At 35.7% G+C, this 22,938-nt stretch overlaps 1 protein-coding gene across 2 annotated transcripts in view; it reads left to right on the forward strand.

The window, feature by feature from the left end:
• PRIM2 (DNA primase subunit 2) overlaps window positions 1-22,938 on the forward strand; it is a 128,868-nt gene that overhangs the window by 55,871 nt on the left and 50,059 nt on the right. For both annotated transcript variants that reach the window (XM_068937448.1, XM_068937449.1), the window contains 3 exons: window positions 13,039-13,106; window positions 20,377-20,449; window positions 21,511-21,696. In XM_068937448.1, the coding sequence (XP_068793549.1) occupies window positions 13,039-13,106; window positions 20,377-20,449; window positions 21,511-21,696 (327 nt within the window). The remainder of the gene's footprint in view (window positions 1-13,038; window positions 13,107-20,376; window positions 20,450-21,510; window positions 21,697-22,938) is intronic.

A 22,938-nucleotide genomic window follows, 5' to 3' on the forward strand; every position in this document is an offset into this window, starting at 1 on the left:
AGAAAGGCAGAACAAAGAAGAAGCATCTTCTCAAAAATGCCCCTAGAAAAAGAAACAAAATCAGCAGGCAACCTGTGAACAGTAAGCAATACTGAAGTGATGAAGAAATATTTGCATATCTCAGAAGTTGGTAGTAAAAAAGTAAATGATTCCAGTTTTGTAAAGACCGGTGTTTTAGTACTCTATTGACTTTATTTTAAAAATACTAGGTATCTGAAACTAGATACCAAAATGACTGAGAACAAATCAAAGTGTTACAGATTGACTTGCCTTTTACCAGTATTTTTCTCGGTAGTGAAATAGTTAAAGATTTTGGTGAGGCTGTTAACTTCAGTGAAGATCCTTCATTGGAAAAGCAGTATTGTTTAACAGAAGATTTGGATTTTGCTGGCAAGGTAGCTTTCTAAGTGGCTACTTCAATCTACATACAATTAAACCCTGAAAAACATTATACAATATTGCAAGAAAGATAGAATTAATAATCTGTTGTAGGGGAAAAACATCTAATGAGAATACTGGTAGCTGTCAACTCCAGCTTTACATTAGAATGTTAACGAAAAGGTACAAGAGATGAGTTAGTTTGCATACTTTCACCCAAACATGCAAGTGAAATGGGTATATCCACAAGTAGTAATAGTGCCAGAAAAAAGTAATAATAGTGCCAGAAAAAAGCAACAGTTCACTTACCAATTTAAACATGATTTAATTATTGAAAAATTTCACTTTAAAGACTAAATATTAATCTTCAACCTAACTGCTATTCATATATTAATGTGAATATGAAAGTTAGAAATTTAAGTGTGAAAGTCAGTTTTAGAAGCAAATGCCTCAGGAAAATATTAATTATTGTTCCGAATGCATTTGACAGAAGCTGGACTAAGTAGAGTTGAGTTTCTTCAAAGTTCTTGAAAAGTGTCAGGTAAATATCCAGGACGTGGTAGCAAAGAAATTCTTAACAACTGTTAATCTGTTTCTTCTTCTGTGGAAATTTTGTCCCTTGGCAGCTTGAATTAAATGGCCAAGTATATATCTGTGTTTAAATTGTTAAATATAGCACTTAAGCAGCCTTGGTGGTAACTGTATCCCCATGCCCCCAGTTTAAAGTCAAAAAAAGGAAATTATAACGTTATATAATTATAAAATGCATTTTTTATTTTTTGTAATGCATTAAATCCTATTGGCATACTGCAAAAAACATTTTCTAATTTTAAAAACATTTTATTTAAATAGTTTTTAAAAATTCTAGCTCCTTTCGCGTAGATTGTGTGGTAGCACTTCACACAGAATAAGTGTGACTTTAATTGTTTGCTTTGGTTTTTATCGAGCATATTTCCATGCAGTTGCTGCTGAAATAACTTTTAATACCTGAAAAAGCCTTGGTGGAAATTACTTTTAATATTGTATCGTGCTTGAGGCTTCTAACATGTTGCAAAAGGTTAAAACCAAACTTTTTTTTCAGAAGAAAATTGATCAGTACTAAAATGTCAACTGTCTTCTAGGTACAGCGGTATACCAGCATGCAAACGTTCTCCTATTCCAGGTTCCCCAGCTGCACAGCATTTGCATTGTGACATTTTGTTACAACATTAGTGAGGTAGTTGGTGTTTTAGAATCAATCAGCTTGTGTTGGCATGAAGCACTGTGCAACTTAGTTGGACGTTGCAGGCTTTTTATTGTTTTTTTTCTCTGAAATAGAATAAACTTTTTGCTTTTTTGATAAGTATACATTTCATGACTACTTAATGCTTAACTGCTAAATAGTACAGTTTTAGAAATGTGTATAAGACCACTACATAAGGTGGTTATTGTACAAATCTTAACTTAAAAGAAAGCAGAAGAAAACAATATGTGTAAACTTCCCCAAAAGCGCGAAACTTTTATAGAAGTTGTATTTTAATTTAAAGAATATTTTGCCTTGTGGCATTAAAATACAGGGTACAAAAATAGGCTGTTGATTTGGAGAGCTCATATGCTTTAAAACTACTTCTAAAAAAACTTAGGGTTATGCTGAGGATATTTTAAAGCTTGTGAATTCCTACTCATTAGCAATGGTTCTAATAAAAGGAAAACTGTATTAGTAAGCCTTTTCATGACCAATGCTTGCCCCACTAGAGTGTATTCTGGAACAAAAGGCGCAATAAAACTAATGTTCATATCTGAAGATAGATAAAACCTTTATTTCCCACCGTGATCTAAATGATTAATATTTGGAGTAAGAGGTCAAGGTATGGTAGATTGTCTCTTTAAATACCGTGGACTTTTCTTGAAAATGTTCATTAACAAACATGCAGCTTTGCTCAGGAAAAGGTGAAACTTGAGGTTTAAAGGCCTGTTATTTGCTGTAATCAAATTATTAGATATGTACATGGTTCATGTTGATCCTAAATACTATTAATATGAGGAAGAATACAGTACACACATGAAATTATTCTGTGTGTCATGTTTACTACGCATTACTTTGAAGATACATCTTTGAAAAATGCTTGACTAATATTAGAAAGATGATTGGACCAACTGTTGCCCCTTGGGTGTGCCTCGTAATTTTAAATAAATAGCCTGAATCATAGTCTCTCTTTACATATTTGCATCTCTTGAATTTTTTTTGAAGTAGTGTTAGATTACCAGACTGCAACATCATTCTGTGTTTTAATTTCAGAGGAGATGATTTCTAACTGCATAGTTGCTTTGGATGTGCTACTGTTGCAAGTACTGTGATGTTATGTTTTACTCTTATCTTTGTTTCCCTTTTTCTTCTGATTTGCCTCATTCTCATTCATTCAGTACTTGTGTGGAAGCCTGGACTCAGCTGGGTGATGCATTTAGCGGGAATAAATAGACCATAGTCAAAGGTGTAAAAAGAATGATTTTCCGTTTCTAGTAAATGCATAGAGTGTAATGATTTCTTCATGTTTGTGACGTAACTTAATCTTGTAGTTTGTAAGGGGGGATAACATGGAAGTTATGCTAAGACTTATTCAGCAATATCTTGCAGAATTGTTGAGTATCCTAAGAGCAGCCCCTCAGTGCTCTGTCTTTCAAGCAGAATAGAAAGCTGAGAATTAAATGATTTTGAGAGGCAGGGCAATTAGTATCTCCCCCCCTCCTTTTTTTTCTTTTTTTGCTCAAATTTTTGTTATGTAAAGATATTTTAAAATCCTGAAAATGAACTTGTTGTTTAGTCTTTGGAGATAAATCATTCTTATCAGAACTCTTAACAGCAGGTTGGATGAATTTCAGGAATGATTATAGGGATCTGTATGTATGTATCACAAGTGAAAGGGGTTTCCCTCACTCACTTTAAGTAGTCATCCGTTTAGATCTTGTTTTAGTTCAGATCCAATCTAAGTTTGTTTCTGACTGATCACATTAACGTGGCTACAAAAAGTCCCTGTTTTAATAATACTTAAGGCAGGAGGGAGCATTAGCATATTTCATCTTTTTAAAATCAAGGTAATTTTAATGTGACCTTGCGGAAGCGTGGTGGCATAATGTTGAGAAACATCACCTTGGGAAAGTTCTTGCGAAGTCTATATCCATAAAGCTATGCCTCTACCTTTTGTTTAGTTCGTGTATTCATTTTCTATTCATCTGTTAATACTGATTGATAAACTAGATATAATTATTATTGCCTGCAAAAACAATGGTGTCTAGTTTGTTAGCAGCAAGATTTTCACCTTTTTTCTTTTGTTTTATAAATCTCAGAAAAATCCAGTAGAGGTATAAACATTATTAGTATATTTAAAAAAAAAAAAAAGCTAGCATCCTGTAGGCTTAATGTGTTTTGCCAACTGTTTAGAGATAGCTCACAGGTTTAAAAACTTTTCCTTGTCTTCCATCCACAGTTGAAAACTATTCTGTTGTATAACTCTGGCAATGTTTTTATTTTCTTTTAAATTTGGAGTTCGCACTAATCAGAACCAGTTCTAGCAAACAACTTAAAACTTTCATGTTTGTATTTTCCTTTTGGACAATAGACTAGGCCACTGTAGCTTTTTCTGGCTAATAACTAATACTTTTCTGAACCATTGCATTATATATCACATGCTTTTCAGAGCAGGCATGGAAATTATCCAAGTAAATGTTTCAGGGCAACAGTGAATAGGAAAAAATAGTTTAAAATGAGCCAACAAAAAGCACAGGTCAGTATTAAGACATGTTTTAACAAAATGGGCATGTTCTATGAAGTAGCATATTATTAGAAAACAAAATAGAAAACATACAAACTGTGTCTGATTCCTTAGTTTGGACAGACTGACCTAGATTATGTATTTAATCTTTTAAAGCAATAACCATAATTTAATGTCTGTCGGGAGAATTTTTCTAAATCCATGCAGGGTTATTAAGCAAGCATTTTAGCATTTTGTGCACCCTGAACATGTCAAACAAATTGTTGACAGGACACAGACAATGGTTCATTCTTTGAAAACATTCATTAACTTGTATTAAAACAATAAAGAACTACTTAAAGCTTTCACATGGAAAGCTGAAATAGAACTTTTGATGCCCAGTTTTGTTTTGATTGTGTTTGTGTTATCTCCTTTTTTTTTTTTTTTACTGTAACACTGGAGAACAGAAGTGCAGGAAGGGATTGCGTATACTGCTAAAGGCACTGAGTCATAGGAACATGTGTTCACTGATGTGAGAACAGGCAAACATAGTGCAGTAATCTGTGCTTTGTCTGTTTTTAAATAGGTACATTCTAGAGAAGAAATTCCTATTAGCCACCTAATGCTACATCTTTCTTTGCACCAGTATGCATCATGGGAAGGTCCAAGAGCCATCACAGTATAAACCGGATCCTCATAACAATTTTATCTGTAATCCCATAGTATGCGATTCAAAATGTGTAGTTTGTTTCATTTCTGATCTCTGATTTCTAATTTCTATATTAGGAACTTCCTTGCTGCTTGTTTGATTGAAATCTAACATGAACTTAATAAATTATTAGCTACTGCATCAAAATCACTGTTAAAGAAATTTACAGTAGCTGTTTCTCACTACTGCGTTGCTTATATTTAGTTGAAAAGTTAGAGCATGGAATATGGGAAACAAACGTTAGTTCTAAATTCTTAAAATCTGTGCACAATACACTTGTCATGGAGGTTTTTGCTTTGCATTTTTTGTTGCTGCTGTTACAAAGACGGAAACATTTGTAATCAGAAATGAAACTTTATAAAAAGTAAACACTAATTTTGATTCAGAAGCTTTTAGTGGAAGGAATTGTTCAACTTCTATGATGCATCTCAAGTTGCATCATAGTGAATGTTCAAGTGAATATTGAAGATCTAAATTAAAAACACAAAGTGGAGGATTATTTTTCCAATTTAATGCTAATTCTTGCACTATATATATTAAACTTGTAGTCTTCATTAATAATATATTTTGCAGAAAGTTGTCCTTTTTTGTGGCTATTGAATTCGATCAGTTTCCTTGTCTATTTTCAAGTGTAAATGATGACACTGGAAATCACTTGGTCAAAGGATCAACAAGGTCTTTTTTTAGGACAGGTATCTGTGAAATTAACAATGAATGTGTAATTTATGCACAAATATAACAATGAATGTGTAATTTATACACAAATATGAATTCTAAACACTTCAGGTGTAGGTATTTCTTTTCATCTGGCATTTTTTTAGCATGTCATATTTTCATTGCAAATTTCAATATTAAAGAAAATAAAGGAATAATGTGCTTAGAGGTCCTTTTTTATTAGCCTAGTTGATAGATTTGGAACAGGTGAGAACATTGAGGAGGGAGGTCCAGTGAGCTTGGACAACATGATTAAGATTCTGTTTAGCTATGCTCAGCTTTGCCTTGTGGCCAAGAAAGCCCAGTGATGTCCTGGGCTGCATTAGGCAGAGCGTTGCCAGCAGGTCAAGGAAGGTGATCCTTCCCCTCAACTCAACTCTGGTGAGGCTTCACTTGGAGCACTGTGTCCAGCGCTGGGCTGCCCAGTATAAGAGATATGGAGCTACTGGAGCAAGCCCAGAAAAGGGCTTCTAAGTTGATGAAGGGACTCAAGCATCTCTCCTATGAAGAAAGACTGAGACAGTAAGCTGGGCCTCCTTAGCCTGGAGAGACAAGACTGAAGGGGAGAGTCTTATCAATGCATATAAATATCTGAAAGGAAGGGTGTCAAGAGGGTGGGACTAGACTCTTCTCTGTGGTGCCCAGCAATAGGACAAGAGGCACCGGGCACAAACTGAAACACAGGCAGTTCAATCTTAACAACGAGGGAAACCTTTCTACTGTGAGGGTGAGTGAGCACTGGCAGAGGTTGCCCTGAGAGGTTGCGGAGTGTCTATCCTTGCAGATATTCAAAAGCCAACTGGACAGGCTCTTGGGCAGCCTGCTCTCAGTGATCCTGCTTGAGCAGGGGAGTTGGACTAGATGATCTCTAAAGGTCCCTTCCAGCCTCAACTGTCCTGTGATTCTGTGAAGCTACACTTAGTTATCTGGAAGGTTTCACAGAGACAGGCTGAAGTTTCACATTTACTACAGTGAGATAGCTTTTTAATAAAGATAGGCCTATGAGGTTTTAACATGGAGATTAAACACCTTTGCGAACAGTGATATTTTTGAATTCATTTACTTTCATCTGGAGACTTATGCTGCTACTAGAACTATGCAACAAATCTGTTCTTCCTCCTTTCTCGTGCTCTTTCAAGGTTTTGTAGCCTACTGATCTTAAATCTTGTAACAACAGTTGATTGTCTTAACCACAAATTCTTTTCTGATTTCTTTTTCCCTTTGGTCGCTCTTCCGCTTTCTTCTTACCTGTGAGTTTTGCTTTTGCAGTGTTTAGTTATATCTTGCTACTGCTTTATAGTCTTAACTACTTTTAGTCTACCTCAGTTTTTATGTGGGTGGGTAAGTCTTAAACCTTTGACTATTTTTTTAGCAAAACTTAAACTGTTATACTAATGGCATAAAACATTTGTGGATATTATTAAAGATTACATAGTTATTTTGTCCATGTTGTCCCCAGCAGCATTTAAAAACTAGTTATGTTCTTTTGGTACCACTTTGTTTAATTAACCAATTAAAAATAAGCTAAAGAATGAATTAACCTGTATGTGATCTCTCCATAATAAAAATTGAAACCCAGTAATGGAGCAATGAAGTGTAAGAATAGCTGTGCAAGAAAATTAGGGGGAGATGTTCAATTTTAGGAAAAAATTAGGTAACATATAGTATATATTGTATGCACAAAGTATTCGTGCATTTCATTTTGACACTTTTGGGATGGCACCTAAAATGTTTTTGACTAATGTATTATACTACTTTTAGTTATTAAATTTAACTTGTTAGTACCATTTCAAATGGATGTGGTGACTATACTTGTTATTTTTGGAGGCAGCTTCTCCAGGTCAGGTCTCTAGATTACTGAAGAGTTGTTAGGAGTTGGGATTGAATTTTACATTTTTTCTTCTGTCTAGATGGGATTAAGTTTCTATTTATAAAGGTATTTAAAAATCTTCATTTATTGTTATTTTTGACCCTGCATATGTTAGCATCTAGTCAAACACGTGTAGTTTTTGTTTTTTCTAATTTGGATTATAGTTTTGTCATTTTCTTTAACCTTGGCTCTGCTAATAATCAAGAGTTAATTGTATGTGAGAGGAGTTGTTATAATGCAGAGGAGGACCAACAACTTTAGTAGATTTTATACAAACCAGTAGCAACCGTTTTTGGTTTCACATAGGATAAAGACAAATTAATTAAGAAAAATACTATGAAATCTGTACCTAAGTTGAAGTTTTATGAACATCTTATTGGTGTGAAACTAATTCAGGTATGTTAGTGAGGAAGTGGGAAAAATTTTTTACTGAAGCACACACGAGAACCCATTTTGAAAAATTATTTTTGGTACACTATGTGCCTGAATCATTAAGGATTCAGTTCAGTGTCTTTTTGCAGTTATAAACTGTAAGCAATCATCTCTGAGAATTGATTCCATGACAGCAAGAATATTACTCTGGTATTGGAATCTGTGGCTACTTTAACAGTTGGAAGAGGAAACAATCAGTGTTGTGAGGGTTGTATTATTGGTATAATAAAGCTGAAGTTGTGAAACTGGAAAAAAAGGGGGGGATTGTGATACGATGCAATCAGAAGTTAATATACTTCACATCTTACTATTTTTTTTAAGCTAGGTATGTATGCATGAGCTTTCTTTGACCAGTGTAAAAGCAATGAGGACTTTTCTATGTTCTTATATTCCTCCTTTCAAAAATTCTACTTTTGCTGGTGTATTGGTGAATTTATACTAACTTAATGAATTACCTTGTCTAAATTTCAATTTGTAAAATATGAAATTCCCACACGTAACATACTAGCGTTCTTTTATACCTGTTGCTGCTTTGTCAGAATTTTTCTTATTCTGCACCAAAGCAAAGTTACTAGCACATGCTTTGAATAGGATAAAGAGATAAGCAGCTTGTGATCATCGTTGACCATCACAAAACCTTGGTTTTGCTAGAAAACTAAGATGTACGGTTATGTATTTAGTAAGCAGATAAAGGAATGTCTAATTTGAATGTTTGTTCCTGTCGTCCTTCAGGATTTCTCAGCTACCATATGGCAACTGACAGAAAGCATATAGTGGCTTGTTTGAGCTGCATGATGAAATGATCAAACACAAATACCGTTCTTAGAGAGGAAAAAATTGCATATGGCTGCTTTTTCTTTTTAAAAAAAAAAAAAGTCAAAAGCCCTTTAAATATCCATCTGTTTAAGGAAGATAACACATAACTAACTTTTTCAATCCAGAGAAGTTTACATCTAAATTGAATTTTGAGTCAGAATATTTTTGTACAAAAAAGAGGCCAGAAATATGTAGGTTTGCTGGGATACAGGGAGAACTGGTTAAAGTTATGAAGAAATGGAGTGGTGAGTCTTATAACTCATTTTCAAAGAAATCTAAAGCTTTTGGAAAATGCTGGGCCCTGAAATTCATGATTATAAAATAAAAATTGACTGTGTAATAAAGTGGCTTGATATTATTAATCTCATAAGAGATAAGCATAGATTTACAGAGATTACTTCCTAACATAATCATTTCTGGTGTTTATTAGAATACTTCAGGATGTAACTGGTAATGGTGAATGCAGTAGAACTTGTATCTATATTTGGATACCTTTTGAAAAATTCTCCATAATAGGATTTTGCTTATGGTTTAGGTTGTAGGTATTTAAAAAAAAAAACAAAAAAAAACATTTTTTTGAGCATTGGAGTTCACTGAAAAGATATCAAATGATTTTTGGAAATATTAGGTTGTTCAACGGGGACAGAATTTATTTAGAATTTACCTAGAATAGTGAGAATATAATGAGGAAAAAAATGTTGATTTGGAAATGAATTCAACTTTCTTTTCCTATTAAGAGTTCAGAGAGCAGGCTGTTACTCCTTTTGTATGCCTAGTGCACATAAAATGTTTCTTTACATCCTGGAGTTCTGAAAAAATCTTGATACAGAGTTGTCTTGCTTGTTATTGTGCTTAGCTGCACTGATCTCATCTTTTTTTTTTTTTTTAATTTCTAGGGAGTTTGAGTTAACTTTTAATTTGCAAGTATTTTTGCTTTTTATACCTTATTTTTGAGCTTTTAAAACCGTTTAGTTTTTATGGCTTTCTTGGACAATCCCTCTTCCCACCTTATTTCCTCTTTACATTTGGATTAGAGCAATTTCTTGTACACTTTTAGATGTGTTACTTTATTGCAGCAGAAATAAGACAAGATTTTCCTAAAAGTTTTTTTTCTATGTTTTTCTACTGCGGAAGACTCCTAACCTATATCCAGTCTTAATCCCTGCTTTATTACACTGAATAGCGGAGCATGTAAGAATAGGTGCCTGTGCTGGAACTGGCAGTGGAGATAATGGTTAAATAATCGAGGTAGCACCTCTCAGGAGTGCCTGCGTTTCTGAGGGCTGTACAGTGGCTGCTGGGAACTGCAGACTGAGCTCGGCAAGCACTATGTCCTTCTGAGACCTGCTCAGCACTTAGTAGAGCAGTCCTCCATTCACTCTGAAAGTCTTTGCAAGCTTCCTTCAAGTAAACTTTGTTGTGTAGCTTGGAGTTACCTACCATATGAATGAAAAATTTTTTGCAGAAAAAAGCAAGGCAGCTTCCCAGGGACTGGGTGTTCTTCAGAAGATGTGGTCCCTAGGCCTGTTCGTAATGCATTCACCTTCCTTTTTAAAAGGATATTAAATAATTTTGGGTACATGGGTTTGAAAAAAAGTGAGGAGGTAACAGCGCACCAAGCCTGCTTTTAACGCAGTTGTTGAAGTATCAAAGAGAGTATGAACACCAGCACAGGTATTTCTAAGGTGAAAAAAAAAGTGTTAGTAATTGTGCACAGGCAGATCACAAGTTGTGGATGTACATGTGGACTGTATGTCTTGAGGAACTCCTAGTTGCTCTGGGAGTACTTGCCAGTTGTTAAGGAAGTATTCTTCATAATAGTTTACATTTTAGGTTCTCTAATTCATCCTGCTAAAGGGATTTTACTTTCCTAATTAACTGCAGAAAGAGCCTGGAGCAACTCGCTAGCCTGCCTCAGCTCAGAGTAACCTTTGTTAACACCTTTCCTTCTGTGTCTGCCTTAAAGCTTTGCGTGGCACTTTTGCTAAATAATGTCCAAGTTAATGTATTTAAAAAAAAAAAAAAAAGTCATCACATGGCCTGACAACATAGTAAAACCATGGGTAATACAGCTAATTGGGACATTGCATCTAGAAAGTATAGTCTTGGTAAAATAAACATTCTATTTATCTTTTCTCCTCAGAAAAATGTTTAGAGAACAAATAGTTAATTGAGCCACAATAATCTTGTTCTTAATTGATGTATGTAAAAATGTCATTGCTTTCCTGATAACATGTGGAGCTACTGCTTAACTTCAGGCAAGCCACTTTGGTAGCAAGCTTTACTTTTTTTTTCCCTTTTTTTTTTTTTTTTTTTTTTTTCAATGAATAGTAAATCTTCAACAATTTGCTGTTGACAAACAACAAAACTGTATGTGCTAGTTTTGTGTTTGTTCGGGGATTGGGGAAGAAAGACAGACTAATTCTTGGGCATCTACCTATGACTTGTCATCCTTTTACTTTTCTTACTGTTTGAAATAGCCTTGCCCAAATCTTAAATTATTCTGATATCCACGTAGCTTCCCAGTTATTGCTTCCTTCCTACATTCTCAGATCATTATCATCTTAGTGCCGTATGAAAATGTCATTTTGTTTGTTTGCTGTTAGCCAGTAATGTAGCACAGTGCAAGCGGGAAACACGATTGTTGTGTAGAACTCAAAGGAAAAGAAAAACTCGCCTTCTTGCACTTACGCTTCTACAAGATTGCACAGAAAAGATTGCTGAATTCTGTCAAAATTTTAGAGAGCTTGCTTTTGGAAACCCTGCTCGTGTCAAATGTACGAGGGTTCTGGTTTGATTTCTCCCCTCCCCTTTTTTCTACCCTCAGCAATCTGAATTGTAACAGAGGCATCTGGTCGCTCCAGGACTAACCCTATCATGACATTAGACTTAATTGTGGTAGTTTTCGATTTTGAACAAAGCCTAAAATGTTATCTCAGCCTTTGGTTTATTCATTACTTTTCTTCCTTTTATTGTTAAGTATTCTCTCTGCTTTCCCCAGTTCAAATGTTGTATGATACTGGTATGATACTTAGTTTGACTTAATAAGCTACTTCACACAACACAGCTTATATTATCGCAGATCAGTGTGAAGATGTCTGCATGGTTTTGTTTGAGGCTTGCTCTGTCCAGCCTTCACATCATCCAGGCCTCTGAACTGCAAATATCTCAACTCTGCAGTGTTTAACGTTCACTGTGGATTGAACGGCTTCATCGTGATTAGAGAGTTAGAGCTATACTCCTGACTTGACAGTGTTTTGATGTCTTTTATACGTCTAACGTATTGGATAGCATGTTTTTGCTTTTTTCTAATAAGAAAAGATAGGGTACTTGTGTTCAGTACCATGTATAAATGAAGCCTTAGCTTCATCTATACATTGTGTTATACAATGGAGTTTGGCATGGAAGTTCTTATAATTACAAATAAAAACCCTGTACCCAAGCACTGGGCACAGTTTTTGTGGTGTATGTTTCTTTGTGGGTTGTAAATAAAAGTTGAATCCTGCTATTTAGTCCTACTTCAGTGCTTGTCTTTACTTGGGTGTGTGCTCTGTATCTCCAAAATACTTAAGAACTTGATAGTGATTTATACAATGTGAAATACTATGTTTTTGTGGGCATAATTTTCAAAATATGGCCAAATTGTGAAAGCTGTCGAATCATGGAATACATGTGATATTCAGTCTTTTACATTTGGTAGAGGCATGCAGTAACAGTAGAACTTGTAACTTTTACAGGCAGAAGTAGGTATCTGTGTAAAGATACTAAAATAAAAGAAAAATACCTATGTATGAAACTTGCCTGTTTAATACACCATTTGCCTAGTATTCCACAGTGGTGTGACATGCACCTGTTGCTTTATAGAATAGTACGTTTGTTTTTCAAAGAAAAGTGTAATATTTTAAGGAGTCATATGAAACAGTTATAAGAAAAAGGTAGGACTTCAAAGTGTACAGAGAGGCTTGTCAGTATCAAAAGTCGTATGATGCCAAATATTATGTAGATTTATCATAAATGTAAATATTATAAGGCTTAATGGTCTATGTTTACATCGTGCCGTTGCTAGTAGGCTCTCTAGGTAGAACATGACTTCTAGGTCAAGCATGCTTTGAAAAAGTAAACAACTTTCCAAGATACCTTGCTATTTAATTTATGTAACATATTTTAATGTAATAAAATTACCTTTTCACTGTTGACCTATTTAAATTTATAAATGTTTCTGTTAATTTCAGATTCTGAAAGGCTGTACTTATCTTTAATAGAAGAAAGTGTGTCTTATCCAATGCTGTGTAAAGTAGTAATAACATTGAATGCTTTCTTACATCATTCCTACTTTATGCTAATTTTTTTGAAGATAATATTTTATTAATTGAATTTCTGTTTTCTTGTAGCTGACAGCACGATCGCTGCCTTCCGTACAGTCTGATGAGAGACTACAACCTCTGCTTAATCATCTCAGGTAGCATAAGCAGAAAGCATAAATGTATTTTTTTATACAGATAAAACAATTTTATCAATAGAATGTTTTAGCTCTGTTTTTTCAGATGCCTTACCTATGAGATTAGCTTTGGCTGAAAAAAGTGGAAAAAAGTTCTTTCAATTTAACAGACACTTTAATTTACATGAACAAATAATTAACGTAGCTGGTGTTTTCCTGTTACTTCTCAGAAGAAGCAACATCTGTAGCTTTTTTGTAAACTTTTTTAATACTAAGTGCAAAATTGGTAAGTTACTTTATGAAAAACTAAACAAATTCCAAATTGTGCTGCTTAGAATACATGCCTGCCTTGCTGCATGTTTTTTATGCTCTATGCCCTTTCTGGAAAAATTCTCTGTCATGCCATCAATGCTGAGTGCAGTCCTTTTTTCTAACGATGTTATGGAGAGAGCTGAAAACATGAACCAGTAGAGTGCTCTACAACACAGCTGAAAAAGCCTGCCTCTTTCTTAGGAGTGTATAGTATATAAGATCTTTCTAGCTGCTTTGAATATGTTTGGGCATGAAGAGTAGGAAAAAATGCTTTTCTAGTATTTTTCGGGTTACACATAGATTTGATCTCTTTACTATATAGGTAATTGCTTTCTACTGCTTTATATGGACTGAGAGAGTTTACTTCCTAAGGTAGTATGGAGGAGGAAGGCCAGACAGCTAGAGAGAGATATCTATTGGTTGAGAATCGCAGAATAAGTTAATTTGGAAGGAACCTCTGGAGATGATCAAGTTTAACCCTGGCTCAAAGCAGATCTGAGTAGATTTGGTTGCTCAGGTACTTATCCAGTTGAATTTTGAATATTTCAAAGGGTACAAATTTACTTAAATATTGAATGTCAGTAAGGAAAACACTGCTTTAAAACATATACAACTCTTCCTTGAAATCACTGAAATGATATTGAGTGAGTTAGAAACGGAAGCAGCAAAGCTCCATCAGGAGAGCAATACACCTGAAAGCAGATCTGGTGAACATGGTGTTTGTCTCTTGTGGTGCTCTACTGCATGGTGTAACCATGCCTGAAATGTAGCATTTTTATTGTTTCAAAATACAAATAATCTCTTTACCAGCATCTGTTCTGTTTTTTTGTTTGTTTTTTAATACATAGGAGTAGTTTCATGTCTTACTGCTTTTAGTGTAAATCAGAATAGGAAAAATAGCTTTTATTGTATCTCTGTTTATCTGTTTAAGGTTAAACTTTGTTTAAGAACAGTAAATGGAAAAATCATGAATGCATAACTGTTACATAACTGATTAGTGAATAATTCTGAATGCAGATCACATTCTGTGTTTTTATTACCATTCATCATATTGGCATTTTCAAAAATACTCTTCAGTAGCACACCTTTCACCATTTAAAGCTAAAGAGCAATTAAGTTAGCTTTTTATAAATCATTATTTCTGAGTAATTACTGAGAAATTTAAATATTCTTCTAATACACGCTGTGCATCTGTATAAGCAGAACAGCCTCCAGTATCACAGCAAGCAGTCTTTTCTGCCTTCGCTTTTTTTATTCTATGGAGAACGGAAAAGTTGCAAAAAAGGCTAGTTTTTCTTAACACTAGCTACTAAAACTAACAGATACTTTATTCTACGTTTATGCAAAACTGTTTTTTGCGTATTCTGATATTAAATTGGATATATATGTTTAGCAGCTTGCTATTTACATTCATTTTACTTTTGCAGAAATGGAGGGGTTATTCCCAGTGCATTATGTTAGCAATTGAAAAAACTGCATGAGCACTTCCACACTGTCTATTTTAAAGGAACTTGCAAAAAGGCAAATACATTAAACCTTATAACTTGCAAAATGTCAAGGAACAGACAGGTGACCAAGTAGGTCTTTTCTGTTATTTCTGTGAATCTATGATTTGTTTTTACTTCATCGTGCTCATAAAAAAAAAGGAAGGTATTGGTTGCAGGCTTTCCTCCTCTTTTGTGTGACGTTTCTTACAGCAGTATTTTATTTTTGGCATATGTCAATAGAGCTTTATCAGGGGAGTGAAAGCTTAAATAGAAAAGTGTGAAAAGAGCATACAATTGAAGGTTACAGAGCATTGTTTGGCTGTTAATGCATTGCACTTTTGTTGGCAGCTGTTCGTATCTTCTTGTGGCTTTTAAATTAGCTAGTCCTCAAAAAGGTCATTTTGCTGAGGATTATGTCTGCATAGATATTTTAATCCATGCCTATTTTTTTAATAGGCATAGCACATACTTTATATTTGGACTATTCTAGGCTAAATAGTTATTTTTTCTATGACATAGATGTTCTTTTTGTCCTATTTTGTTTCACTGGTGATTTTTAATACTAATTTTACTAGACTAAAAAATAAAGAAATAAAGATTATTAGTCAAAATGTATTTTATCTGATGTAAAATTGTACTTAGGTGTTTCACATGCTCACAGTAGGCTACAAGAAGACTTAACTTGCTAAAACTTTTCTTATTATATTTTTAGCAAACAATTAAAACTCATCAAGGAAGCTGTAGAAGCATCTGTACAGTGATAATATTCTAATATAATTTCATAGAAATGGAAACTTTGTCCAAATGCATGAGAACATTTCTCTTGCTTCACTATTCAAAGGTATTCACCTGGTTTTATGGTGAAATTACAGGATCACGACATTCTATTTAAAATCTGAAGCAGGAATAATTTCAAAAATAGACAAAGTTCTCATGTGTACTCCTATCAAAGTACTATAGGACTGTGCCTGTGCACTGTGCCTTTTTTTCTTGCACTTTTTTACTTGTTTTCTATTTTTTTATTTTCTTTTTTAGAACATGTGCTTATGTCTTTGTGTTTTGTATAAATGCAGTATGTGAAGTTACATCTCAGTTCAACTAACACTCAAAAAGAATGCATATGAGAGATGCAAACAAGGGCAAAAGGATACTGAGTAAGAATTGCTTGGATACTGAGGGCAAAGTGGCTAAGACAACCTGATTTTGTAGGATCGGATTTTTTTTTAATGGGTATCACAGCACCCGTGCAGCCATGTTCACCCTCAGTAATGCTCATAAGTGTGTAAAGAAGAATGCACACCTTGGTACACACTACTGCCACTTCCAGTTTTCAACATCTGCCAAGTTGTAACTGTAGTAGATGGCATGCTATACTAAACACATCTATGAATGATACCGTTTGTCAGAATGATCCTACAGCTGTTTATTTGAAAGACTGAGATCCTATTCTTGGAAATGGGAATATGGTGGAGACTTCTTCATGGTGCTAACAATGTGAATGTATGTATGAGTAATCACTGGAGAAGTTATCTTCCAGCAACTGGAGCATCTTTGATAACTTAGTCCATATTTATTTTTAATTCTGTTTTCCTTCTCTATTTTGGGCACATCTTGATATATATAAATTCAGCTTTGAAATGGCTGTGTGATCATTTGTGTGGACCACTTAAAACAACCTTACTTGGTCAGACTGAAATACATTAACTGTAATGTTCTGATTCTGCTGTTGGTTGTGAATGTTTATGGATCATGAAATATAAGCTGAGAGTAAGCATATATATAGTACTTTCTTCCTCTACATTAGTCTCCTAATGTCCAACCGTTTCCAGCTTCCTTAATTGTTACAGGCACCTTCAGAAGCACTGGGTCTCTCTTCCATGAACTGCACTTGTTCAAGAGCTCTAGTTACTGCACATACACTTTGTCACTACAAAACTGGCATTTGGTAGTCTCACAATTTTATGATTCCACCTTTTTTCTTCCATTTATTGGGAGTTCAAATAGTTTGTCATGCAGTATTACAGGAATTGTAGTTCGGTATTGTAGGAAAATGCTACCATAAAATGGTAGTATTAATTGTGTGTTTTTTTCCTCTCTCAGCTGGTTTATCTTAAATACCTGTTTAACTATAAGGATATAAAGCATGACCATCTTACCATTTTTATGATGTTTTGGCTTTGTACCCTGAAAGTATAATTGAAATCAGGCAATTGTATTCCACTTTCTGTAAACTGTGTAAAATCAAAAAAAAATTTACAAGATTTTCTTCCTTGTATTTTTTGTATTCTTTTGATACTAATATTACATTAGTGGCTTAAATGTCTCCTAGCATTTTTTGCCCAAACCAATGTCACTGCTGTTCTAATAGTCAAATGAATAGGACCCAACTCCCAAAGTCAGTCAAAATGAGAATTTTTCCACTTATCAGGCTGAGAGTGTTTGAGCTGTTCAGAGTCTGAAAAGTATCACTTCTTCCTCTTTCTTTTTTCCCCCTTGGCATTTAGTTTTCTATCCTTACAGTAGATACTTTTTTTTTTTAACCATGTCTGGGCCTTTTAGCAGGATTCAGATCAGTCTTTTTAGCAGCAATGTCTAAAATTTTATTTTGTTCCCCTGCTGTATGGGAAAACTTTTGGGTCCTGTCTCTGTCTCCCCTTCCCTGGTATCCTTTCTACAGATGCTAGGAAGAAGCACTTTGCTTTAGCTTAGCTGATTTTTTCAGCACTGGTATGATTCCAACAAATACCAAATGGTATAAGCAAATGATCTAAAGTGATTGTATTATCTGAGTACTTTAAGAAGTTGCCAGTGCTCATCTTGGGATGTGATAACTGACTTGAATGGTCAAGACTTAAGCAACAGCTGTGTTCTGTTCTGTTTGGATTGTGATTACCTTAGGGACTGAGATTTTCATTTTGTTTGTAGTGTGACTAAGTAAAGGGATACTGATCCTGATACTGATCCATTTTTACTGGAAAATTTGTATACTACTTTAGAATCAGTACCAATAGAAATGTTTAACTCATACTTTTATTTATCCATTGTTGTGGAATGAAAAAAATTGTGTTAACTACAGTAAGCTTATAATGCTCCAGTGTGTGCCAGAAATAAGACTAACGAACCAATGAATGCATTTATAATTAAACAAATGACTTGCACTGGTTGGTGGTAAAACCAACTCTTAACTGTATAATTTTCACAGTACAGTACTAAAGTATCACAAAATAAACAGTGATACAAGTTGCTATTGTTTAGGTAAATTTGTTTTTTCTGCAATTAATCACCAAGTGCCTTCAGAAGTTTTAAGAACTGATCTTTATAAGGTTCTTGCAAAATTCTGCTACCTCAGTGAAATTTGTTTTTACCCAAACTTTGCAGCTTCACTAGGTTAAAACTAATTTTTTGAACAAATGTTCTGTATGCTTTACTGCCTCTTATACTGCCAACCCTTGAATTTTCTTAAATTCTGATTTGGGCATTTGCCTCTTGGATAATGCAACCCCGCATATCCTTACTCAAGAAATCTATGTGCCTAAAAGTGAAATTTGAGAACTAGATGGTTGTATATAGTTTGAAGTGACTTGGATGACAGTGCATGGTTGTCTTTGCTTAATCGTAGGGTTACCTGAACTTAGCTAAGGTAGCATATGCGACATCCTGCGTTGTGTTGGCGAAAAGGCTTCTCTCAGGAGTTAACTTGTCCCTGTATGTCAGTACTGCAGTAAAAGCCTTCCTAGTTTCTTTTTTTCTTTTTTTACTTTATCCTCCCATTGGAGACTCATAGCGATATCTCAGTTTTTTAAAAGTGCTACTCAAGTAGCAAAGTACAGGAGTTTCCTGATTCAGTGAACTACGGGCTGGTCAGCCCCGGCTTGATCCCTGGGAAGGTGATGGGGGAAATCCTCCTGGAAGCAGTTTCCAAACACATGAAGGACGCAAACGTGACTGGGAGCGGTCAGCGTGAATTTATGAAGGGGAAATCATGCTCGACCAACCCGCCAGCCTTCTATGGGTGAAATGACCAGCGCAGTGGATGTTACTTCTCTTGACGTTAGTAAGGCTTTTGACGCTGTCTTTGGTAATGCCGCTGGTGTCCAACTGATGAAGTACAGGCTAGAGAAGTGGTCAGTGGTGTGGACTGAAAAGTGGCTGCACTGTTGGGCCCAAAGGGTTGTGAGGCAGGCAGGCAGTCGATGCGGAGGCCGCTCGGTAGCGGAGGACTCCAGGGGCTGGTCCTGGGGCCAGTCCACGTTGAGATGATCGTCGGCGCCCTGGACGACGGGGCAGAGCGCGCCTTCAGGGAGTTTGCGTTCCACCGGGGTTGTGGGGAGTGGTTGATGTGCCAGGTGGTTGTGCGGAGTTCAGTGGTTGTGTGGTTGAACGCCAGTTCAGAGGGACGTTGAGAGGCTGGAGGAAAGGGCGGAGAGGGGCCTCCTGAAGTTTGGCGAAGGGGAGTGCCAAGCCTTGCGCCTGGGGAGGGGGGTAACCCTGTGCATCAGGACAGGCTGGGGGCTGAGGTGCTGGAGGTGGTGCAGGGGTGGTAGGCGGTCACCAAGGTGGCCGTGAGGCGGCAAAGTGGCCTTGGGGCAAAGAAGGGCAAGAGCCTCCTGGGCAGCCTTAGGCAGAGCCTTAGGCGTTGCCAGCAGGTTGGGATCCTTTGTTTCTGCTCAGCCCTGGTGAGGCCGCAGCTGGAGTGCTGCGTCCCGTGCTGGGCTCCCCAGTGCAAGAGGGACGTGGAGGTGCTGGGGTGAGTCCTGCGAAGGGCTGTGAAGATGCTGCAGTGAGTGGATCGTCTGTCATACGAGGAAAGGCTGACAGATCTGGTACTGTTTATCCTGGAGGAGAGAAGGCTCATGGGGGATCTTAGTGATGTGCGTAGAAGCCTGATGGGCTCGGTCTCTTCAGCCGTTCCCCAGGTTTTTCTCGGGGGTGCCCGGGGAAAGGAGAAGAGAGGCAATGGGCACAAATGGAAAGAGAGGCCATTCTGTCTAAACATAAGGGAAGATTTTATTTTTGAATGATTATTATTTTATTTTTTTAATTTTTTTTTTTTTTACTGTGAGGGTGGTTGAACACGGGGGCATGTTGTGCGGAGAGGTGGTGGAGTGTGCGATCTTGGAGGTATTCAAAACCCAGGTAGATGAGCAACCTGGTGAGGGTGACCGAGCTTTGAGCAGGGGCTTTGGACTAGATGATCAGCAGACGTCCCGTCCAACCTTGACTCTTCCATGTGATTCTGTGATTCTATTCTGAATTACTCTTCCCCGCTCCCTTTCGAGTTACCGTGTTGGCTTCAATGTTGTTTTTATAAATCTAAATTATTTACATACTTGTCAAATACTGTTTTCTTGATTTTTTTGCCAACGTGTGAAATATTTATATCCCTTAAAGTTAGTTAAATAATATCTTCCTGAAATTTTAAACTGATATAAATTTTTTTTGAATGAAGTGATATATTTAAGTGATGTTGTACCGTTTGCTTTGTTTTTCAGCCATTCTTATGTTGGTCCAGATTACAGTGTACAAAAAAACGCTGGAAAAATTTCTCTAGAACACATTGATGCTGTAAGTCCTCTCTTTTTATTGCAATATATTATATGGTGATGCCTACCTCTTTAAAATCAGATACTCTGTCTTTACACAGACAACATTATTTCCTTTTTTTAACATTCAGTGCAAGTTTTATGACTTAAGAACTATTTGGATGAAATTATGATAAACATTAAAATGGAGCAAAATTAATGGAAAATGAGTCTAATCAGGATTTAGAATGGAGCTATAATGAATTGCTTGATTTGCTGCTTAATTTTGTGTGCTTTCGTGACTACCTAATGTAATTATAAACAAAGAGTTTAACACTTTTTTACTTAATTTTGCAACTCATGTTTAGTTCATAGTTATTGCTGTGCAATATTTGTCTTTTTGATGTTTTCTGGACTTTTCACTTAAGACTTTTTTTGAGCAGAGAAATAAATGAAATTGATTGTAAAATTGCATCAAATATGCAGAGCCAATTAAAAACACACTTCAGATTACCTGAAGTTTAGAAGTTGTGTATTTTGTTAGTGTTTCTTAAATGTGGCGTAGTCCCTTTGAAAGTGAATTCAATGGCTAAACTTAGCTGACAAAAATAAAACCCAAATGCGAGTAAATTGATGGATTCTTTCTCTCTGATATCTTACATTATAGAAAATAATACGCTTAATGGAAAAATTCTGCAGATCAATTCCAATGGACTTTACTCCTGCTTGTAATTCTTCAAAGGTGTTAACACCCCTTTAAATCCACCTTGCTGTTCCAGAAACTGAAATAAAGCAGCAGCAGCATTATAGTAGAACTGTGATTATATCTTTCCTGACAGCAATTAAACCTCTTATACTTTGTAATATCGGAATCTCTTCAGTTACAATCTGTGTTACTCTCTTTTGTTTTATTATTGGATGATTATTGGATTTGATAGCTGAAGGATACACTTGTTATCTTCAGTCCAAAGGATCTCTGCACATGCATTTCTTTCCATCTAGCCATTGGCATTTTCAGATGGATCTAATTAGTAATCACAATACGAATATGTCCTGCAAGTAAAGTGGACAATACGTCTTAAACATACATTTTCCTCTTGACAGCTTTCTGTGAAATCATTCCCTCTTTGTATGCGCCAGTTGCACAAAGCCCTGCGGGAGAACCATCATCTCCGTCATGGAGGCCGTATGCAATATGGGCTGTTCTTAAAAGGCATTGGTTTAACTCTGGAACAGGCACTGGAATTTTGGAAGAAAGAATTTATTAGAGGAAAAGTGGATGCAGACAAGGTAATTCAAGAAATGAATGATATCTAAATATATGAATGTGACGGTGTATTTCATGTATACTTTGTGCTACATATAGGAATAGGTACTTGTTAAAAAAAAATGCTAATATCTTAAGTTTTTTTTCCTCATTTTGATTATGATTTTATTCTTTTTTTGTCATTCTCCTGAAGCATGGGAACTCAAATCAAGTCATTAAATGAGAGGCTTTTTATAGATCAGAACTACAAAATCTTATTTTATCACTAAATCACTAGGAAGTCATGTCCTTTATGAAATACAAGTACTATGTGACTAAATTAATTCATTTCACCAAGCGGGTAAGTGGGCCACAAAGTATTTGTACTATCTGATAGTCAAGGCTAGTCTTTTCTGTTAGTTTTATTAATAAAAATTAATTGAACTGCTGGTTGTGAGGTGAGCTTGCCTCAGGAAATTTAAAGTCTCAGAATAAGAGAAGAAACTGTAGATGAATGCAAACAGAAGAATATGTTCAAGAAAACAGTGAGAAAATGTTGTTCAGTGTAATGAACAGTATTATTGACATGTTAGTGGCCTGACCTTTTCTTCTTCATGATACCCTCAAAAATGAAAGGAAGTATAGCATACATGTAGCCTCTCTGCAAGGACAGCATGACAAAACATATGCTGCCTTTTTGGGTGCTGTGACCTGTTTCTTACTTTAAACAATTTAGGTAGAATCAAGAAGGCTTCCTGACTGATCTGCCTGGCCTGTGGTATGTGACACTGTAACACATAGGGTTCAAGAGTGTGTTCTTGGAGCAGATGTTTCAGATCTTATGTCAGTTTCGCTTGAGCTCTGTTTTGCATTTAATGTTGTGAGACACTAGCTCTCCAGAGTACTACAAAGTATTTTGGAGTGTTTAGTAGGCAATTTTTTATTAGCGTAGGTTCTCTGGGACTTGAATGTTTAAACAAGATACAGGGCTAAAAGTAGTACTGGCTGTAACAGATTATGGTATGTCTCTTTCTCTCTCGCTTTTTGCAAGTGCAAGGAGGTAGGTCGACAGGGCTGCAGTTTTTTTTAGGAGGCAGAAAGGGATTTGAAGATGGAATGTGAATGAAGACATAGGAACTTTTCTTAATCTATGCTCCTTTAATAGGACATGATTTAATGGGAAATATGTATTTTAATTTAAAAAAAATCCACAATGCAATCCTTTACAAAGGCTTCAAGAAAGGACTTGAAGAAAGGTAGTAACTGTAATGTTGCATTTGGGTACT

This window comes from Struthio camelus, chromosome 3 (genome assembly GCF_040807025.1).
Source record: "Struthio camelus isolate bStrCam1 chromosome 3, bStrCam1.hap1, whole genome shotgun sequence".
In the NCBI taxonomy this organism is placed as follows: domain Eukaryota; kingdom Metazoa; phylum Chordata; class Aves; order Struthioniformes; family Struthionidae; genus Struthio; species Struthio camelus.